General features: G+C 53.0%; 6 protein-coding genes, 1 non-coding gene and 1 pseudogene across 8 annotated transcripts; 4 read left to right on the top strand and 4 right to left on the bottom strand.

Annotated features, from left to right (window-relative positions):
* Positions 1-797: 797 nt before the first annotated feature.
* On the top strand, positions 798-1999 carry BDP81DRAFT_326571 (uncharacterized protein; the record flags this gene model as incomplete). The annotated part of the gene is made up of 2 exons (XM_060585075.1): positions 798-1146; positions 1200-1999. 2 exons carry the CDS (start codon positions 798-800, stop codon positions 1997-1999), a joined length of 1149 nt encoding a protein of 382 aa, XP_060441860.1.
* Positions 2000-3169: 1170 nt separating this feature from the next.
* On the top strand, positions 3170-3505 carry BDP81DRAFT_326595 (uncharacterized protein; the record flags this gene model as incomplete). Its single annotated transcript, XM_060585076.1, has 1 exon — positions 3170-3505. The coding sequence occupies one exon, from the start codon at positions 3170-3172 to the stop codon at positions 3503-3505; it is 336 nt and encodes a 111-aa protein (XP_060441859.1).
* Positions 3506-7534: 4029 nt separating this feature from the next.
* Positions 7535-9604, top strand: BDP81DRAFT_326895 (uncharacterized protein; the record flags this gene model as incomplete). Its single annotated transcript, XM_060585098.1, has 2 exons — positions 7535-8939; positions 8994-9604. 2 exons carry the CDS (start codon positions 7535-7537, stop codon positions 9602-9604), a joined length of 2016 nt encoding a protein of 671 aa, XP_060441858.1.
* Positions 9605-10488: 884 nt separating this feature from the next.
* Positions 10489-10551, top strand: BDP81DRAFT_t261 (annotated as a pseudogene). The gene has a single exon. The product of its transcript is annotated as a tRNA-OTHER (tRNA).
* Positions 10552-10611: 60 nt separating this feature from the next.
* On the bottom strand, positions 10612-12509 carry BDP81DRAFT_483311 (P450 monooxygenase; the record flags this gene model as incomplete). The annotated part of the gene is made up of 5 exons (XM_060595050.1): positions 10612-11142; positions 11200-11853; positions 11926-12025; positions 12095-12214; positions 12270-12509. The coding sequence occupies 5 exons, from the start codon at positions 12507-12509 to the stop codon at positions 10721-10723; spliced, it is 1536 nt and encodes a 511-aa protein (XP_060441857.1). The 3' UTR covers positions 10612-10720.
* An 882-nt stretch (positions 12510-13391) lies between these two features.
* On the bottom strand, positions 13392-13490 carry BDP81DRAFT_t257. Its single transcript has one exon. It is a non-coding gene; the product is annotated as a tRNA-Leu (tRNA).
* Positions 13491-14150: 660 nt separating this feature from the next.
* On the bottom strand, positions 14151-15393 carry BDP81DRAFT_452355 (uncharacterized protein; the record flags this gene model as incomplete). The annotated part of the gene is made up of 4 exons (XM_060592738.1): positions 14151-14378; positions 14465-14643; positions 14768-15109; positions 15339-15393. 4 exons carry the CDS (start codon positions 15391-15393, stop codon positions 14151-14153), a joined length of 804 nt encoding a protein of 267 aa, XP_060441856.1.
* Positions 15335-17327, bottom strand: BDP81DRAFT_495453 (uncharacterized protein; the record flags this gene model as incomplete). The annotated part of the gene is made up of 7 exons (XM_060595405.1): positions 17107-17327; positions 16939-17043; positions 16783-16885; positions 16506-16686; positions 16382-16449; positions 16218-16323; positions 15335-15398 (listed from the first exon to the last, which is right to left on the bottom strand). The coding sequence occupies exons 1-7, from the start codon at positions 17278-17280 to the stop codon at positions 15335-15337; spliced, it is 801 nt and encodes a 266-aa protein (XP_060441855.1). The 5' UTR covers positions 17281-17327.
* Between the last annotated feature and the right edge of the window lie 314 nt (positions 17328-17641).

The raw sequence follows: 17641 nt of genomic DNA, 5'->3' as shown, positions 1-17641 counted from the left end.
CCCGGATGATTAAAGACGCATTGAATTGTAGTAGGAAAGGCATTTTACTTATCCAGCTTTGGCATCACCGCATCAGATCCGATGTTTCTGGGGTAGTGAAGACTCCGCCAGACTCCGCGATGAGTCTGATTATTCGTATCTGTCCGGACAATTGAAGCTGAACATGAAGTCCCCACTGCGGAACCGCAGACGCGATCACGTTGAAGCTATCCCTGGTTCAGCCCTTCAGCTGTCAAGGGGGTTGTGCAACTTTAGCGCCATCATGACAGGGGCTAGTGACAGCCGTGGTGGTGATTGACCATCAAACCACCAAAGTCTGCCTAAGCCAAGATGGAGAAACTAAGCTTCCACGCTTCTCACGGCCCCACGGGCTCAACGGTGGACTTCATTACCCCTTGCAGGGAGTTAGGAACTGTTTCTCCCCCGCGCTTAGCTTCCCATGCCTTGTTGATCGCTCTAGGCAGAGACATGGCCATCTGGTCCCCTCTTCCTTCTCACATCATGCTTCGTGAGAGGCTTCCTGTTGTTTCTGACTCTGTTGGCCTTCGTCGACGTCCCATTCCTTGATACACTTTGGTTCCTGTTGCAGTTCGCCTGGGAGAAATGTCGCGGATATCAGCCCAGCTATGGCTGTCTCTCTTTCTCGTCGGCCTTGGGAGAGCCGCAAGCATCGTCTATGTCACAGATCTATCCATTTACACCTTGTTGGTATGTTCAAAGCATATGCCGGACTGATGATTTGGACGACACTGACCCATGTTACCTCTGGCCTCGCTTTCTACGACGCGTACTGCGCTATGAAGGGCACCACATCGTTCCCGCAGCCCTCGCCGCCTCCAGGAGATATGACCTACTACATGACGGCGCTTTCCCAATACAGCTCGCTGGCTGCATGCGCGCAGTCAGGGTTTTCAGATGCCATCTACTCGCTCACGAGATATCAGTGCCCGACAGGGCCTCAGGCCTTGGCATCTTGTATGTGCTTGAAAGACGGAGTGACCAACATCGTCATGACCACGGTGACATCAGATATCAAATGGTACTGCTCCTCCACAGCTACGGATGATGTATCTTCTGCGGTCGCCGTGCTGGATTACTATTGCAAGGCTGCTAGGAATGAGGTGGTGGCCACCGTCGCTGAGTCAAGTGAGTAGATCATGCACCCTAGGACGCATCGGCTTTGACTGACCTTACGATAGTTGCCCAGACATATCCAACAGCACAAGCTGGCACAGGGTCAGGGACTTCGGGAGCCGAAGCTACTGCCACTGGCTCGTCGGGTACCTCTGGTGACAGCACGGATACCAGCCGCAAATCAAAATCCAGCATTCCAAGCCTTGCAGCCATCATTGGAGGCGTCATTGCCGTCGTTGGTGCCCTGTCTATTGCCGGTCTTGTTGCCTTCATCATCTACCGTCGTCGGAAGAAGAACGAGGCCGGATTCCCGCTTTCAGGGACTGCTGGCCCTCCAGAAATGACGGGCAAACCCGAGCTAGGCGGCACGATGCTGTCCGAGCTGCCGCCCAAAAGTCCTCAGATGAGCGTCTCTTACACGACGGGATCTCCACATCCAGACACGATATCGCCTGCGTCCAATGGTGGCGGTGTATGGGCTCCATCCCCAACCGGCGTGGAACTCCACGGCCAGACAAGATTGTCGTCTGAGATGCCAGCCAACTCCAATGGTCAGCTACAGCCTGCGGGTCAATATCTGCCGTCAGAGCTGCATGGTCAGCAGGGCCAACCTGGATACGTGCAGCAGCAACCGTATGGCCAGAGCTTGCCACTACCACCTGAGCTCCAAAGCAGCTACTCCCAGCCACAGGTGCAGAGTACCCTAGCAGAGGCTCATGGACAACCCATTCACCAAATGCCGAGTGGACCACCGGCGATATATCAACGGCAAGGACAAGATAGGGCAGAGCTTCAAGGAATGGGATGGCATGCCGGCCCAACGCCAGGATACTCTGAAATGGATGGAGGGCAGCAGCGACGATAATAGTGGCGCTGACACTGGTCATGCTGGCGGTGACTCGGAGAATAATGGAGTCAAGGCGTAATGGGGATGATGAGGAGGATTTTACGAATAAGATACTGTCAGGCCCATCCCAGTACACTCGTTACAACGATTGTCACACTATGCCTATGAAACAATATGGTCTTACACAAGCATGACTAAGTTTGCCAAGGATATGCCAGTATAAAGGGTCTTCCACTCACTATATAGATAGTCGGGATATTCCCATAGCCACTCGTTCGTCATACTCATCAATACATCCCATTGACCCCCTACCTGATAATCGCTGCCCAACAGATACCTTGATTGTTAGATAGTTGAATTCGACAACAGAACAAGACAAACACTTGTTTCTTCCTTGTTTAATTCTATTTAAGCTTCATTCCGAGAGACCTGCTACGTTTGCAGCAAAAGGAGTCGAAAAGAATAAAGAAAGTCAATCAAAGGCGACAACAGTAAAACAAGTGGAATGGAAGAACTTGTGAGAAGGTGAAGGGCAAAGAAAGATGCTTCCCGTCGTGTGGAGCTTGCCTGGCCCTTGCGCTCTCACCGGCCTAAGACTTCGGTGAATTGTGTTGTCATCGAGTAGGGGCGTCGGTGAAGGCAAGGGATGATCGGTCAGGAAGCTCTGATTTCCCTTCACCGAAAAATGGCTCCACTTGTCTGCAGAGCCTCTGATGACTCAGCCGGGTAATCTTCGGTGGTCTATCCATCTTCCTCGGGCAAGGCTCTCTGATTGGTCCAATGAGCTCCTTTGTCGCCGTTGGTTGCAGGCAGCTCTCCCCCAGCCTTGCACTTGCACTGTGCGTTGGCTGGAAAACATTCGCCTGGTCGCGCTCTTCTCAAAATCTTGCGATCTACCTGTTAGCCGCCAAATCCCACCCAATTCCTCGTCGCCTGGATCCAAATCTTGACAACCGCCTCAACCCAAGTTGGCGGCTCTTGGTTGTTTCCTCACCTTCCTTCGAGGGACTATCCTTTTTGCTTTTGTTTTCATCACAACAACACCTGCCTCAGCCTTCCCGACCGGTGGGCTGTTTGACGCGCGACCTAGCGAACCTATCGCCAAAACACACCTACCTAGATTCCGAACGCAAACAACGCCGAGATCCGCTTTCGATGTCTATGACTATACCTTGAGATAACAACAACATGGCAGCGGTGGTGGATTTTGGCTATGTGGCCGGCCACTTAGGGCTGTCCGAGTCGACGGTCTCGACGGCCACAACCGATCCGACCCCCGAGCTCGTCGCGAGCCTTCTCGAAGCCGTCATTGCGAAAGCGCGCGAGCATGATGAGTTATATGCCCAGAAGCTTCAGGTCGACATCGAGCTCGAAAGCGCCCACCACAGCGCCGAATCAAGATGCCAGACTTTCAAGGCGACAGCCGACAAAGCACTGAAGGATGTCGAGGAGATTCGCCAAAAGCTCAAGGAGGAAGGTTCGTTCATCCACGGAACTGCCAGATGTGGGGTTATAAAGATTTGAGGGACTGACTATACCATTACAGAAACAAAGCGACAAACGGTCGAGAATGAGCTCCAGTCGCTCAAGTCCCGCGGATCCGACCACGACTCCGAGATCACTACTCTCCGCGACCGCATTGAGTCCCTGCAATCTTCTAACCGCGCGAATATGGCTTTGCTTGAGTCCCGAAACGCCCGCGATTCAGAGCTCTCCGAGGAACTAGCGAAGCAGCACCAGAAGAACGTCCAGCTCCAAAAAGAGATCACAGCTTTGCAGCAGTCCGTCCAGGCTGCCCAGGCCGCAGTCAGCAGCGCAAAATACCGAGAAGAGTCCCTACAGCAACAACTCGATCTTGCGCGACGCAACGGCGAATGGTTCGAGACCGAACTCAAGACCAAAAGCGAGGAGGCTCTCAAGTACCGCCGCGAGAAGGGCGCTCGAATCGCCGAATTACAACGACAAAACGAAGACGCCAAATCCAGCATCGAATCCCTGAAGCGAAGTGAACAACAGCTCCGAGATCGCCTCGACGCAGCACAAGCCAAGGCGGAAGAGGCCCTCACCAAGGTTCAGCAACAACAGGAGGCATTCGCCCGCAGCGAGGAGAGCTACAAGCACGAGATCGAGAGCAAGCAGCGCGTTGTTGACATGACCAACCAACTTGCCGACAGTCATAAGGCCCGCGTACAGACTTTGGAGGGTGAGAAGGAAGGCCTAAAGGAGAAGCATGCCAACGATATCCGACGCATACAGCACGAACTCGAACGCGAGAGGGAGACGTGTCGCGCCTTGGAGGAGCGAGTGACTCAGCTTGAGGGCGAGGTTGACGAGCTTCACGCCCGTATGGAACAAGGGCCTCCCCCTGGATCTACACCTCAAACACCCCGTATGAATGGTTCTCTTCTTGGAAGACCTGCCTCGCCTTTTGCTACTCCCGCTTCTGCACGCAACAAGTCTGCCATTACCGCAACCCAGGCTATTGACGAACTGTACAAGGTCAAGGGGCAGTTGGCAGGAGAGAAGCGCCGCAACCAACAACTCGCCGAGGAGCTCGACAACATGATTGCTCTCTTGGAGGCCAAGACACCCGAAATCGAGGAGCTCCAGAACGAAGCCGACACACTTAGGGCTGAGATCACTAGGATGTCCGAACTTTCCCAATCGAGCTTCGAAGAGCGCGACGCGGCTAAGAAGAGCGCGCGAAAGGCTGAGAGTGCCTTGGGCAATGCTCAGGCTGAATCCAAGATCCTCCGCACTCAACTTCGTGACCTCAGCACACAGATCCAGATGTTGGTTTTCAACATGCATGCCCGCGAAAAGGGCTTGGAGCAGTTGACTCGCGAGGAGACTGTTCGCCTGGAGCAGCTTTCTCGCGGCGAAATTGCCGAGGGTGCACTCAACGACATGTCGGATACCCACCAATTCATCACCCAAAAGTTTGTCGTCTTCAAGGACATCCAGGAGCTCCAAGCCAAGAATCAAGAGCTTCTGAGAGTTACCCGCGAATTGGCAGAGCAGATGGAGAGTGAAGAGGCCGTTGCCGCCAAGAGCCAGGCTGTGGAAGACCACCAGTCGGTCGAACGACTGCAGCAAGAGCTCGCCAATATGATTGAAGAGACCAAGTCCCTGAGATCAACAATGGAGAGCTTCAAGTCTGAGCGTGACATGTTCAGACGTCTCCTCCAGCAGAAGGCCTCTGCCGGCGAGCTTGCTTCCATCCTTGGCTCTGATGACGGCCAGCGCCTCCCGCTCACTAGCATCGAGACCGAGGACGGCGATGGCGTGTCCCCACAAGCTGCTCTGCGTAACCTACAAGTCGAATTCGACACCTACCGAAATGACGAAGAATCTGTCCGACGTTCCTTGCGGGAGCAGATTGACAGGCTTTCAAGCGAGAAGAACTCCCTCCAGGGTGAGGTTGCCAAGATCACCAGCCAGATTACTCTCGCCTCCGAGAGATACGAGATGCTCCACTCCAACTTTGTTGCGCTGCAGAGCGAGAACAAAGAGATCCAGAAGCGTAACCAATCGCTCTCAGAGGACTCTATCAAGCACGAGATCCGAACCCAGCAAGTCGCCGAAGAACTCATCGATGCCAAGGGCTTGCTCGAGAGCGTCCGAAATGAGGCTGCCAACCTCAAGGCCGAGAAGAAGTTGTGGAAGGATATTCAAGATCGTCTTAATCAAGACAACGAGAGTCTTGTCCAGGAGAAGACGAGACTCAACAACCTTTTGGCCAGCCAGCAATCCATGCAGAACGAGCGCGATATTACCGAATCCGAGTACAGACGGAAAGCCCAGTCCAAGATCGACAACCTCGAACAAGAGCTGAACAGCACGAAGCGCAAGCTGTCTGATGAAATGGAAGAAGGCAAGAAGCTCCAGCTCAGGAAGGAGTTTGATGCCCGCGAAGCTCAGAAGCGTATCGACGAGCTCTCTACCAGTCTGAGCCAGATCCGTGAAGAGCACGTCGCTGTTAAGACCAGCCGCGATCATCTGCAAGCTCGGGTTGATGAGCTCACCATCGAGCTTCGCAACGCAGAAGACAGAGCTGGTCGCCTGGCGCCCCGACCCACGCCAAGGCCCGGCACGATGGCACCTCCTACCCAGACTGACCAAGACAACGAGGCCGAGGTTCGCGAACTTATCAATGAGGTTTCTGACCTCAAGAGGGAGCTCGACATCGCCAAGTCTCAGCTCGAGAATGCCAAGGAACAGACGGAGCAATACAAGCAACTCAGCGGACAAAACGAAGAAGCTTTGACTGAATTCACATCGACCACAGAGCAATTCAGAGAAGAGATGGATGCTGCTTTCGCGGCCAAGGACGTCAAGATCAAGGAGCTGGAGCAGCGTGTTGAGGATCTGTCGTCGGAACTCGCAAACTCCAACAAGGAGTTGTCTCACCTTCGCGATTCCCAAGCGGAAGTCGCCCGCAAGTACGAGGACGAGAAGACGATTCTGGATGAGGAGGTCAAGCGTTTGAAGGAGGAGGCGGACCGCCACTCAGAGGCTGCTAAGTTCCACCAACAGGATCTTCGTGCCCAGTCGGAGATTACCGCGAAAGCTCAACAGGACTACGAACATGAGCTCGTCAAGCACGCCGAGGCTGCAAAGCTCGTCCAACAATTGCGCACCGAGTTCAACGAGCTCAAGAGCCAGTCGGCGACTCTGAGAGCCGAGGCGGAGTCGGCCAAGGTTGCCCTGTCTCAAAGTGAAAGCTCCTGGGAAGAGAGGAAACAGCGAATCGAGCAGGAGATGTCGGAAATCAAGGCCCGCCGTGATGATGTCAACGCACAGAACAAGCTGCTGCACGAGCAGCTGGAGAGCATCACAAAGCAGTTCTCGGCACTCAAGGAGGGTCGCAATGCGGCAGCAGGAGACGCCAACGAAAACGCGGAAACCGGAAGCGACGGCGCAGCTGATGGACTTCGCGAACTCAACAATTATCTCAGACGCGAGAAGGAGATCTTGGAGGTGCAGTACGACCTCAAGGTGCAGGAATCCAAACGCCTGCAGCAACAGCTCGAATACTCCCAGTCCCAGCTGGACGAGGCTCGCTTGAAGCTCGACCAGGAGCGACGCTCGCAAGCCGAGAGCGGCCAAGCCTCCATCGCCCACAAGGATCTGATGGATAAACTCAACGAACTCAACCTTTACCGCGAGAGCAGCGCTACTCTTCGCAACGAGCTCGCTCAGGCCCGGACTCAAATCTCTGAGAAGAACACCAAGATCGAAGAGTTGGAGGGCAGGGTGCAGCCCCTGGAGGCTAGAATCGAGGAGCTCCAGACTCAAAAGGGCTTCCTCGAGGAAGAAATTAAGCAAGTTCAGGAGGACCGTGACAGATGGCAGAAGCGAACCGAGGGCATCCTTACAAAGTACGGCCGTGTTGATCCCGCCGAGATGGAGCAACTCAAGCAGACCATCACTGATCTGCAGGCTGAACGCGATGCCCTCAAGGAGTCTGAAGGCCCTCTGCGAGCAGAGTTCGAGGAAACCAAGCAGACGCTGGAGATGGAGAGGACCAATTGGGCGAACGCTCGCCAGCGTATGACCGAACAGTTCAAAGAGCGGTCACGTAAGATCACCGGCGAGAAGAATGAGGCCTTTAGTGCGCGGAACGAGGCTGTCGCAGAGAAGGACGCTGCGATTGCTGAGCGTGAACAACTGCAGCAGCAACTCACCTCTATAAACACCGAACTCGAGTCAACAAGACAGAACTTGCAGGCGACGACGCAGCAGCGGACAGAGTTTGAACAACAAGTCAAGAATTTCCAGCAACAGGTACAGAAATTACAGCAAGATGCTCAAGCCAACCAATCTGGCGCACCACCCCCTGTCGCTCAACCCGCCGCAGACGCGTCGACATCAGTGTCTTCAGAAGTAGTCGCTCAGCTAGAGCAGCAACTTGCCGAGATGCGAAGCCAGCTGGAAGCCATCTCAGCCCAGAAAGCGACCGCCGAGCAAGAGCTCGACGGCCTACGGACGCAGCTGCAGACGGTCGTCTCCGAGAGAGATCAGGCTGTCGAGGCCGCACAGCAGGCTGCTCAGGCACAGCCGCAGCCCGCCGCTGAGCCGATAAGCACGAACGCGGCGGAGACAGGTGCCACGAACGGCGCGAGTGGTTTGTCCGATATTGAGCGCAAGGCTTTGGAAGAGAAGATTGCTGCCGCCGAGGCCAAGGCTACAGAAGCTGACCGCAAGGCGAATGAGCTCGAGGAGAACATCACCCAGACCATCAAGGAGCGGTCGGATAAGATGCGCAACGCACTCAACGAGAAGCTACGCCAGTCTCGCGAGAAGTTGGAAGCCGAATTCACCACCAGGATAGAGCAAGAAAAGGTGATCTGGAGGGCCGAGCAGCAAGGTGCCGCCCCTACTAAGCCTGCAGGGGAACAACCGGCTGTACCTGCTACGCCCATCAAGCAGCAAGACCCGGATGCAGTCCCGGCAACGCCAATGACCGGCACACCCGCCGGCGCCGCGGACTTATCCCAGCTCCCCGATGCCGAGATTCGGAAGTTCCTTTCCACTAATGCTACTGTGCGAAACATCATGTCGGGAAATCTTAGAAAGAAACTCGAGGAACAGACTGCCAAGGTTAAGAACGAGACAGAGACGAGTTTGAGAGCCGAGTTCGAGCAGAGAATCGCAAACGCTCGCGAAGAAGGTCAGCTGCTGGCACAGAAGAAGTCTGCGTTGCAAATCAACATGAAGGACAACCAGCTCAGAGGTGCCAACGCCAAGATCGAAGTCGTGTCCACGGCAGCGACCAAGACACCTCAGCGACCCGTCGGGGAAGTCTGGGAGGAAGCTAAAGTTGCCAAAGCAGCTCCCGCCGCGCCGCAGCAAAGCCCGGCGAAGCCCGCTGGCAACACACAACCCACGGCACCCCGTCCTTCGATCTCGGCGCCCTCAGCTGCCGCGCCGGCCCAAGCTGCTGCTTCGACAACTGGTGAGTTCCGTGGTTCAAACAAGCAACACCCTTCTCTTTCTAACCGTTCCCAAGCCCCCGCAGCCTCAACCAAACAAGCACAGCCATCTGGCGGCTCTGCTCCTAGCGAGATCCCTCCGCCGGGCAGCAGCATCCCTCAGAAGAGACAAATACCTGCTCCCGGAGATACGAAATCAGCAGCCAACACTGCTGCAGCGAACCCGTTCGCGGCCGGTGCTGCTAACGGCGCTCCGGCCCAGGCCAATCCTTTCTCACAAAGTACACAAGGACAGCAACAGCAACCACCGCAGCAGCAACAGAACCCCTTTGCTTCAAGCACACAAGGGGCACCGGTGGGCCAGGCCGCGCAAGGTCATGGGCTACCGCAACCGCCTGCGCAGGCTGCCCCAGGCCAACGTAGTGGCATTCCCCTCCCAGGACGAGGCGGTGCAGCTGGACGAGGTCGAGGTGGTGCTTACGCTGCCGGAAATAGGGTGTCGAGCGGAGGTGCAGAGAGAGGTGGTCTGGCAGGACGTGGTGGGCGTGGTGGTGGCCGAGGAGGACACAATGCCGGCCCGTTGAACCCTGGTGCCAACGATTTCCAGCCTGGTAACAAACGGCCTAGAGGAGATTCCGAGGCTGGCGGGAACGCTGGCGCAAAGCGAGCCAGAGGAGGTGGACACTAAGTGTCGAGACACGAGTTCATGGGCGATGTGGTAATAGCGGTGGTTATTGCTTTCTAGCTTTCAATCTGTATCGATATGCAAAAAGGGTGCAAGGTGGCTCAAGGAATGGATGAAAACGGGCAGGCCAAAACGGTCTGCGTGTGTGTACAACCAGCATATACTCTACAAAATGAATTTTCCTATGTTTGTCAAAACTGTTTCTATTGCCATGGTCGCCAATGGTGTGCTAATGCGATTTTGTCCTCTTTTGATTCCTGGGCGGGAAACCAAGTTTGAAGCAACACAGTCGAGGTGTCTTATTGATTCTGCCTTACCATAAACAATAAGTCGCCATCTTGCCTTGATTTATGAAGTCTCCTTCAAGTCACTTACCTCACATGCAAGCAGAGCAGGTACCTTACTTAAAACATGAGGTATCTCAAAGAGCTCTGGTTCAGCGTGCTACTCGGGCATATTTTCCTTTTTGCCACAGGATAGGTAACATGTCCCGTTAAGTATCAGCGTAGTCTATCGGTTTCAAACATGATAGAAAGCTAAGAAGGCACGTTTTACATGCTGGACTGTCCACGCATCCTGATTGCGAGGACATCTTCTTGGAAACAAGCCATCCGACTCGCGCAAGATCGAGAACTCGGTGTCATGGCGGGTTTCTCGGCCTGGGGCGTTCGTCCGGCCCCTCTCCAACTGCATCCGGGACCCCGCACCGTAGTCCCTAGAAAACAAGCCCTATTTTCTGGAAACGCGATAACCCCTGTCAAGACACAACGCGTCCAGAGATGGATCGTGAAAATTGCACACCCCGTCCGGTCCACCTACCAAGTGGTCCATCAACTGACTTTGGCTTGCCCACGGCAACACACCAAGCCATTGGATTCTATCCGCCCGGCTAGCTCAATCGGTAGAGCGTGAGACTTAATCTCAAGGTTGTGGGTTCGACCCGTAAGTTACAGCTCATCTCATGTTGATCACCGAACATCGTCACTGACCCCTCCCAGCCACGTCGGGCTCAATTCCCGTCAGCGATTGACGCATTCTCTTTTTGCTTTTCTTGCTGCTTTGCTCCCTTTTGGCTTACCCGATCCTTCGTTCTTTTTTGCTGCTCGTGTATCCTTACTCTCATAACTCAATCTCAGGTGTCCTCGCCCTACACCCAATGAGCGCCCTCGGATCCGGCACAAACCGGCTGACAAACATGCTCGTCGGTGGCTTCTCTTCCACAATCTTCCAGTCGTAGTTCATGATCAGGTGCGCCAGCACAATCTTCATCTCGTTGCTAGCAAAGAACTGCCCCGGGCACGCGTGCGTTCCATGGCCAAAGGCGAGGAACTCGGGGCTTCTCGAGACAAACTGCCATCGGTTCTCCTGCCCTGGCTCCTCTCGCATGCGGAGGAACCTGTGGCCGTCGAATTTCTCGGGCTCGGGTCCCCAGAGGGCTGTGTCGCGGGTGTTGTGCGTGGCTACCGTGATTAAGGTGCCCTTTGGGAGGTAGGTTCCGTCGGAGAGGGTCATGGGCTCTTCGACTCTGCGGTTCATGATGTCTAGGCGGCGTGTTAGCAGAACATCGCTCCGAGAATTCCATGGTAGGAGGGGCTTACGGGAACCCAAGATGTGCAACCGCTGGCTCTCCTTCATACAGCTGTCCATCAACTGCAACTTGAAGAGGCTGTTCTTGCTCCAACCCCCATCCTCGGTAAACACCTTGACAATCTCTTCTCTCAGCAGAGTAAAGTACTTTGGATACGCTAGTAAATCATACAATATGGCAGTCACCACAGAAGACGTTGTATGAATCGCCGCAAACGTGAGAAACAGCTGTCCAGCAACAACATCAAACTCCCGCCCGCGTCGAACATCATCAATCCACGACAGTGGATCCATAGGCCTCTCCTTTTCAATCCTCGACAGCCTCCGCGCTGCAAACTCCGGCTCCATGATCTTGCGCGCCTGCTTGATTTGTTCCCGAAGGTACTTCAACGTCGGCACGAAGCGATGCACCAGGGGGCGTAGTAGGACAGGCCAGGCGCGCAGAGCTCGGCCTGCGCGGAGGACGACGCCGGTGAAGTTGATGGAGACTGCTATCCACTCTTTATCGCGGCAGAGGCGGTCGCCGAGGAGGATCTTTGCGGATAGACGTGCTGCTAGCTGAGTTGCCACGGGGAAGAATCTGATTTCTTGCCATTCTTTGCTTGATGGGAGTTGTTCTTTGAGGATGAGGGATGTCTCTTCGCGGAGTCGCTCTGTTAGGTACACTGAGATGCGGATCAGTACTTGTGTCTTTGAGAAATTGTGCCTGCCTCTTTCTTTATTTGGAGCTCACTCACCCAGCTCTTGGTTGAGATTCGTCCGCATTGCCTCTTGAATAACTTCCCCCTTTAGGCCGTCTTGAAGAATATCTAGGCCAGGGTAACGTGTGAGCCATTGCTGCAGTCATCACGATTAAGCCATCGCGTCGAGGTTCGTCTCTTCGAGGCCTCGCATTCCCACACTTACTCTATCGATGAAACCGGTGAATGTCAAGCGTTTGTCATTTCTGATCTCGTCGCACAAGCTCGGGGGCAACATCACTAAGGGCCCAAATGGGGATAGAACTTGGAATGGCCGGCCATGAGTCTACACAATCAGGTCAATATTGAAGTCTCAACGACTGTGATCAGCTTCAGCATACTTCCTCAAAGCCCGCCCTCAGGAGCCCAAAGGCGTTGTTGTTCCACCTTTCCCTCGCCTTCTCGTAAGACCACTCTCCTCGTTCCTTGCCGACCAGCTTGAATCCCGAGTACGGTTTATCCTCGCGGAGATGCCAAGCTAAAAGTCCTAGAGCACAGAGAGAAAAGAGGACTAGTGCTGTCGATGTTCCGAGTTGGTCCCATGGATGGTAGTCAACGAGACGTTGCAGGAGGATGCCCATGTTGTTTCGGGGATTTGGGGGCCTTGCAACGATGGTCCTTGTCTTCAATTTCTTGGCGAAATCAGGCCACGCGGGATGCTCGGCAGTTGAGCTTTGATATCAGTGAGGATTCTGTATCTTTCAAGTTGATACTATCACTCTGACCAAAGGGACTGGTGCGGTTGTCTGAAGTCAGAATCGGATGGGTGCGCAGTGTCTTTCCTTCCCGCGTGTCACTGGATGAAGAACACGAGGGGTCAGACTTCAGACCTCCGGATGAAATGGGATCTGTGTTCTTTATCCTGATTCCTATGCTACATTAATAATACTCGGTGTAACGGTATTTTGACTTTGCCATGGTTGGGCCTTTGGAATCCAACGAGCCCGTGCTGATACACGCTGCGAACTCTATTTTGAGCTGCTCCGGTAGATCAAATTAGATCAGATGCACATACCAACGTCGTCAGGGGTTCATTGGAGGCTGAAGCTCTTAACGATGGGATTAATGCACTGGGACATATACAAAGACTATCAATTGTCAATGAGCATCAAATAGGATTATAGGCTGAAGAAGAAGCTCGACAGAGATTTCTAGAACCTGACTGCAAGTAACGTGCCACGTAACGAGAATTTTGTGTCAAAAGCTGAAGCACCTACCTAGACTGATAAATCTCACGTTTTTCATGTGATTGTGACGAAAAGGTGACTGACCTATGCGGCAGATATACAGACCTTGCGCGTGCTTGATCGACAACGCCAATACGATCGATGTATCAAACACTTGCATGGCAGCATGACCTACCCTCTTGGAGCTAGCTACTCATAGGACTGCCCGCCAAGAACGTTCCTAATAATGGCCTGCAAATAAAAAGCTGAGACACCTTCTTGAGCAAAAGATGATCTTGAAAGGGACGAGACTCGAACTCGCGCGGGTTGCCCCACCAGGAAACAGATGTTAAGCTGACCTTAACCTGGCGCCATAACCAACTCGGCCACTCTTCCAGATGAACCAGACTCCGTTGGAGCTGTTGTGGATGCTACTCTCAGGCAGGGGAAGCATCCATAATGCTGAGGTGGAAGATATTTCTGCTTGTTGTGGAGCGTCAGAGGACATAATTATCAGTGCGGCTATGGATTGAGCTTCAAATGTCCTAGTGCGGTGGAGTTGGGGTTGAGTGTGGCTCTTCGAGTGATCCAGGCCCCTCGCGACCCGCAAGTGTTGATCGGGACTGGGCAAGAAGCTTCCATGGACCATTGGGATTCATCACGATTGGTTCGCGCGAAAGTAAGTAAGGTACTGAAGTACGAATATCTAAATCAAACTTCGGGGTTGATAACAGTAAAAAAGAGAAAACTCATCATGGCAACTTCTTCATTTAGGATAATCCCACGACAGTTATCCTGCGAGATCTTTTCAAACTAATTTCTCGACATGAGTCTGGATGGATTCGGTACTCCAGTCTAGACTGTGCCTTTCGAAGAGAGCACAGCACTGCTTGCACAGTATATAAATTCCGAGGAAACTTGAAGAACTTCGCTCTGCTTGTATTCTGTGCCATCCGAAACATTTCATCAACTGGAGCCATGGACATCCTAGGACCTCATACCACCCTCTTTGAGTCGCTTAACCATCTTTACCTCCTCTTCCAGCAGATGGTTGTCCTATCCCACCGGCCCGGCTATTGGATAAAGCAGATGCAGTGGGACCTCTCGGACGCTGACGGAGCTGTCATCCTTGCTTCCGACCAACATCGTCTCCGCCACGTTTCCATCGCCAAACTCGGGTTCGCAAAGCACACGCATCAGGACAGCGGCGCATTGCTGCGGAGTGAGCGTCAGATCATCGGGACGGACTCTATCCCGGCAATACTCGGGGTGGAAGATAGGAGTCTGTGCTCAGTCAGTTTGTTTCCGGGATGAAAGAAGAACCGTGAGAAGAAATTGGTATGATGCATTGCAGGGTCTTCGCCACTCACATAAACTGCTCCGGGGCAAACTGCAGCATTGCGGATTCCCAGCTCCTTCCTGAGACCACCAAGACTCTTAACCATGCTTACAATCGCAGCTTTGCTGGCAAAGTACATGGGCGTGTGCATTGAATGGACGTATCCGCCTAGACTGGCGATCCAAAGGAGGTTGCTGTCGGATTGGAAGTCTAATTCGGCCGCGAGTAGGGGCAGAGCATGGGCCACCTCGAGGGGGTATACTTAGACCTCGACTACCCACCTAACCTCCGGTTGGAATCTCCCTTTTACACATTACGCAGAATCAATCCATACAGAGATATTGATACTTCGTCACCCCCAGGACCCTACGGTTCGAACCAACTCCCCTGTGATAGGGATACCAACAGTTGCCCTCAATGCTGCGGTTCTGGAGCCAATAGTCAATGGCAATCTGAGCCAATCGAATCGGTCCAATCGTGTTGACCGCGAATGTCTTGTATTGTCCAACTTTAGCATCAACGGGGTCTTGGGCAAGAGGAGAAACCCCAGGGGCATTCCAGAAACAGCTTGACGGAGGCTCATAAACACCAGCGCCGTTGCAGACGATATCAACTTGTGGGAAGATTTCGAGTGCGGTAGCCCACAGTGAGCTGATCTGGTTCCAGTCGGAAACATCTGTCTCGTGGAAGATGGCCTAGGCGCCGTTGGCATCAATAGAGTCCTTGGAGTACTTGGCCACAGTCGCTTCAGCTTCGGGCCTCAACACAATGTCGGCAAGTATGACTGAGCATCCCTCCTGTAAAAGGAGTTCAGCAAATGCATGGTTGATACCTAGTCCGAAAGATGTGAGATTTCTTCCATGATGTCTTCATAACTTTATGCTTGAGTTGCAATATTAACCTACCAGAACCAGCGCCGGTGACGATGGCGAACTTGCCCTTGACTTCGTAAGCTGTCATGGTCTCTGGAGTGTGTGTCTTCCGGTGATGCGAAGTCAATGGAAATTGGAATAGAAGTGATGTGAGCCCAAGAACGGTGAAAAGATTATCATGCGATTTGGGGCCGAGAATCTGTTTATCAACTCAGTTGTGTTCTGTATGCCTCCTGTCCAACATCCCACCCTGCATGTGTTTGTCACGCATAACCCGTGGACCTCAGACCTGGAAGTTGAGCCAGGGTTCTGACCATCCTCATAATTACTCCACATCTGCGCGTCGTGTTGGCGCTAGGGGGATGCCCCAGAGATCATCATCGGAAGAAACGGCAGGTCTGCACTTTGCGTGTTTCTGGTTGTTTCTTGGAAAACTCCAAGTAGCAGTTGAAGACGGTGGAATATAGATTTAGAGGCACTATCAGTGGCATCTGTTGAGGCCGCTATGCGCCTGGACTGGCCAATGATCATTGAGGAGCCTATGAAGGGTTGGATACCTCTTGTGTCTGGTACCTGCAGAGTCTACGGAGTAGGTACTTATGCACTCCCACTCCGGGCAAGTACCAGTAAACATTTCTCATACATGCCTAGGGTTGATGCGTTGTCTTGTGGTCCTACAAGGGGCCTTGTCAAGACATATTCCCTCCGTTGCGCAAGGAGTCGTCTTTGCCCCTCGATGAAGATTGCAAGGATGCTGCTGTTACATCGACTCTGGTCGTTTTGATGATCCCATGCGTGCTGTCAGTTTCCGTGTCAGGGGGGCTCTCTCGATTACTCCGGCTTCGGCTGTGTTCTAGAGCTATCATTCCTGAGCGTGCCCGAAGGGCATATGTGTCATCTTTGTTGCTCAACTCTTTCGCAAGCCCCTTGAAAAGCTGGTGAAGCATGGGAAGGCATCCAGCAATGATCCCCATACCGCACTCGACCACGGTCCAAAGAATGATGTTGCCAACGTTATCTTAATATTCTATTGTCAACTACCAGTGATTGAGGGAGCGGCATGGCAAGTGACTTACGAAGAAGGTTGGCGGGGTTACTATACGCAGAGGAATAAGGCATGCGGATAATCGTCGCGGTTGATGCGCTGTCTTAGAGTCAGAAGACTGCGAAAAAGAGCTCATGTAACATGGAGTGTCTCACAGAATTCCCAGCCCCAAGATGAAGATAGTCAAGACCTTCAGTCGCCTCCGCATCTGTATGTTCCACAGCATAAGGACCGGAATTATCGCTACCGCAAAGTCGTTGATGATGTTGATGACCGAAACAACGTATGTAAGGGCGATAATAATTGTTTGGTCAAGACAAGAGCCGAGAGATGGATCTCAAGATGCAGCCACTGGTTTGCACCTAACGAGAACCGCTAAGATGACGATCAAAGTCGATACTGCTGACATTGCTACTAGCCCGTATAAAGTACAAATAAATCGGCGTCGAGTAGCGATGCGAACGAGCGTTGCGCAGATACTGGTTTTGATAAGCAGAGAGCCACTGACATAGAATATTTGCCACAAGACGATGGCCTTTGTGTCGAAAATTAGCACGTCGCAGTAGTTTCCATGTCACTTCGACTTACCTTTGCTCCCTCAATCATAATGGCAGTGTTCAGCTTCGAGTCTGGAGAGCCAATCCCTGTGAACGTTCCATACATTGCAACAGCGTTGTGCACCATGTTGAGAGTCTTGACAGTCAGCGAAAACGAATGACACCAGTAGATGAAGCAGTGATTGCAAACGGAACTTACGACTCCCGCACACATGAGATAATCTTCGGTGCCGAATGTCGATAGCTTCAATCGCAGCCACACCCTTAAACCAACAACTAGGAGGCAGGCGACGGTGAAGCCGATTGTGACGCTCAATATCCGCGCAGCAAGACCTTCGGGTCGTACAGCATGCCATTCTTGGCGGTCAGTCATGCTGTAAGGCAAAAGATCCGTAGGACATCGGGTTGTAGCACCTAATCCTTTCGAGCTTGCGAAAATTAGGTTGTAAGTGTCAACAAATGTTCCATATGATTCTCAGAGATGACGTCTGGAAACAGAAAAGGAAGTTTCCTTGAGCAGATTTCTCGACTTTCATACGTGTCTCCTTATCAAGAGAAAAGATAAACCAGAAAGCCGTGGAGGCCCGATCAATCGCTCTCACTCAAAACGAGGAGACATCGGTCTGTTGGGAGCAAACTCCAGTTACAAGGAATGCAGAGCTATGTTCACCTGACTGGGCCATGATGTAGATACATGTGCACTGTTGGGAACAGACCCAGCGAAAGTCGCGACC

The sequence above is a fragment of the Colletotrichum phormii genome (assembly GCF_030913505.1).
Source record: "Colletotrichum phormii strain CBS 102054 chromosome Unknown BDP81scaffold_18, whole genome shotgun sequence".
Taxonomy (NCBI): domain Eukaryota; kingdom Fungi; phylum Ascomycota; class Sordariomycetes; order Glomerellales; family Glomerellaceae; genus Colletotrichum; species Colletotrichum phormii.
This window is presented reverse-complemented; position numbering and strand designations above follow the sequence as displayed.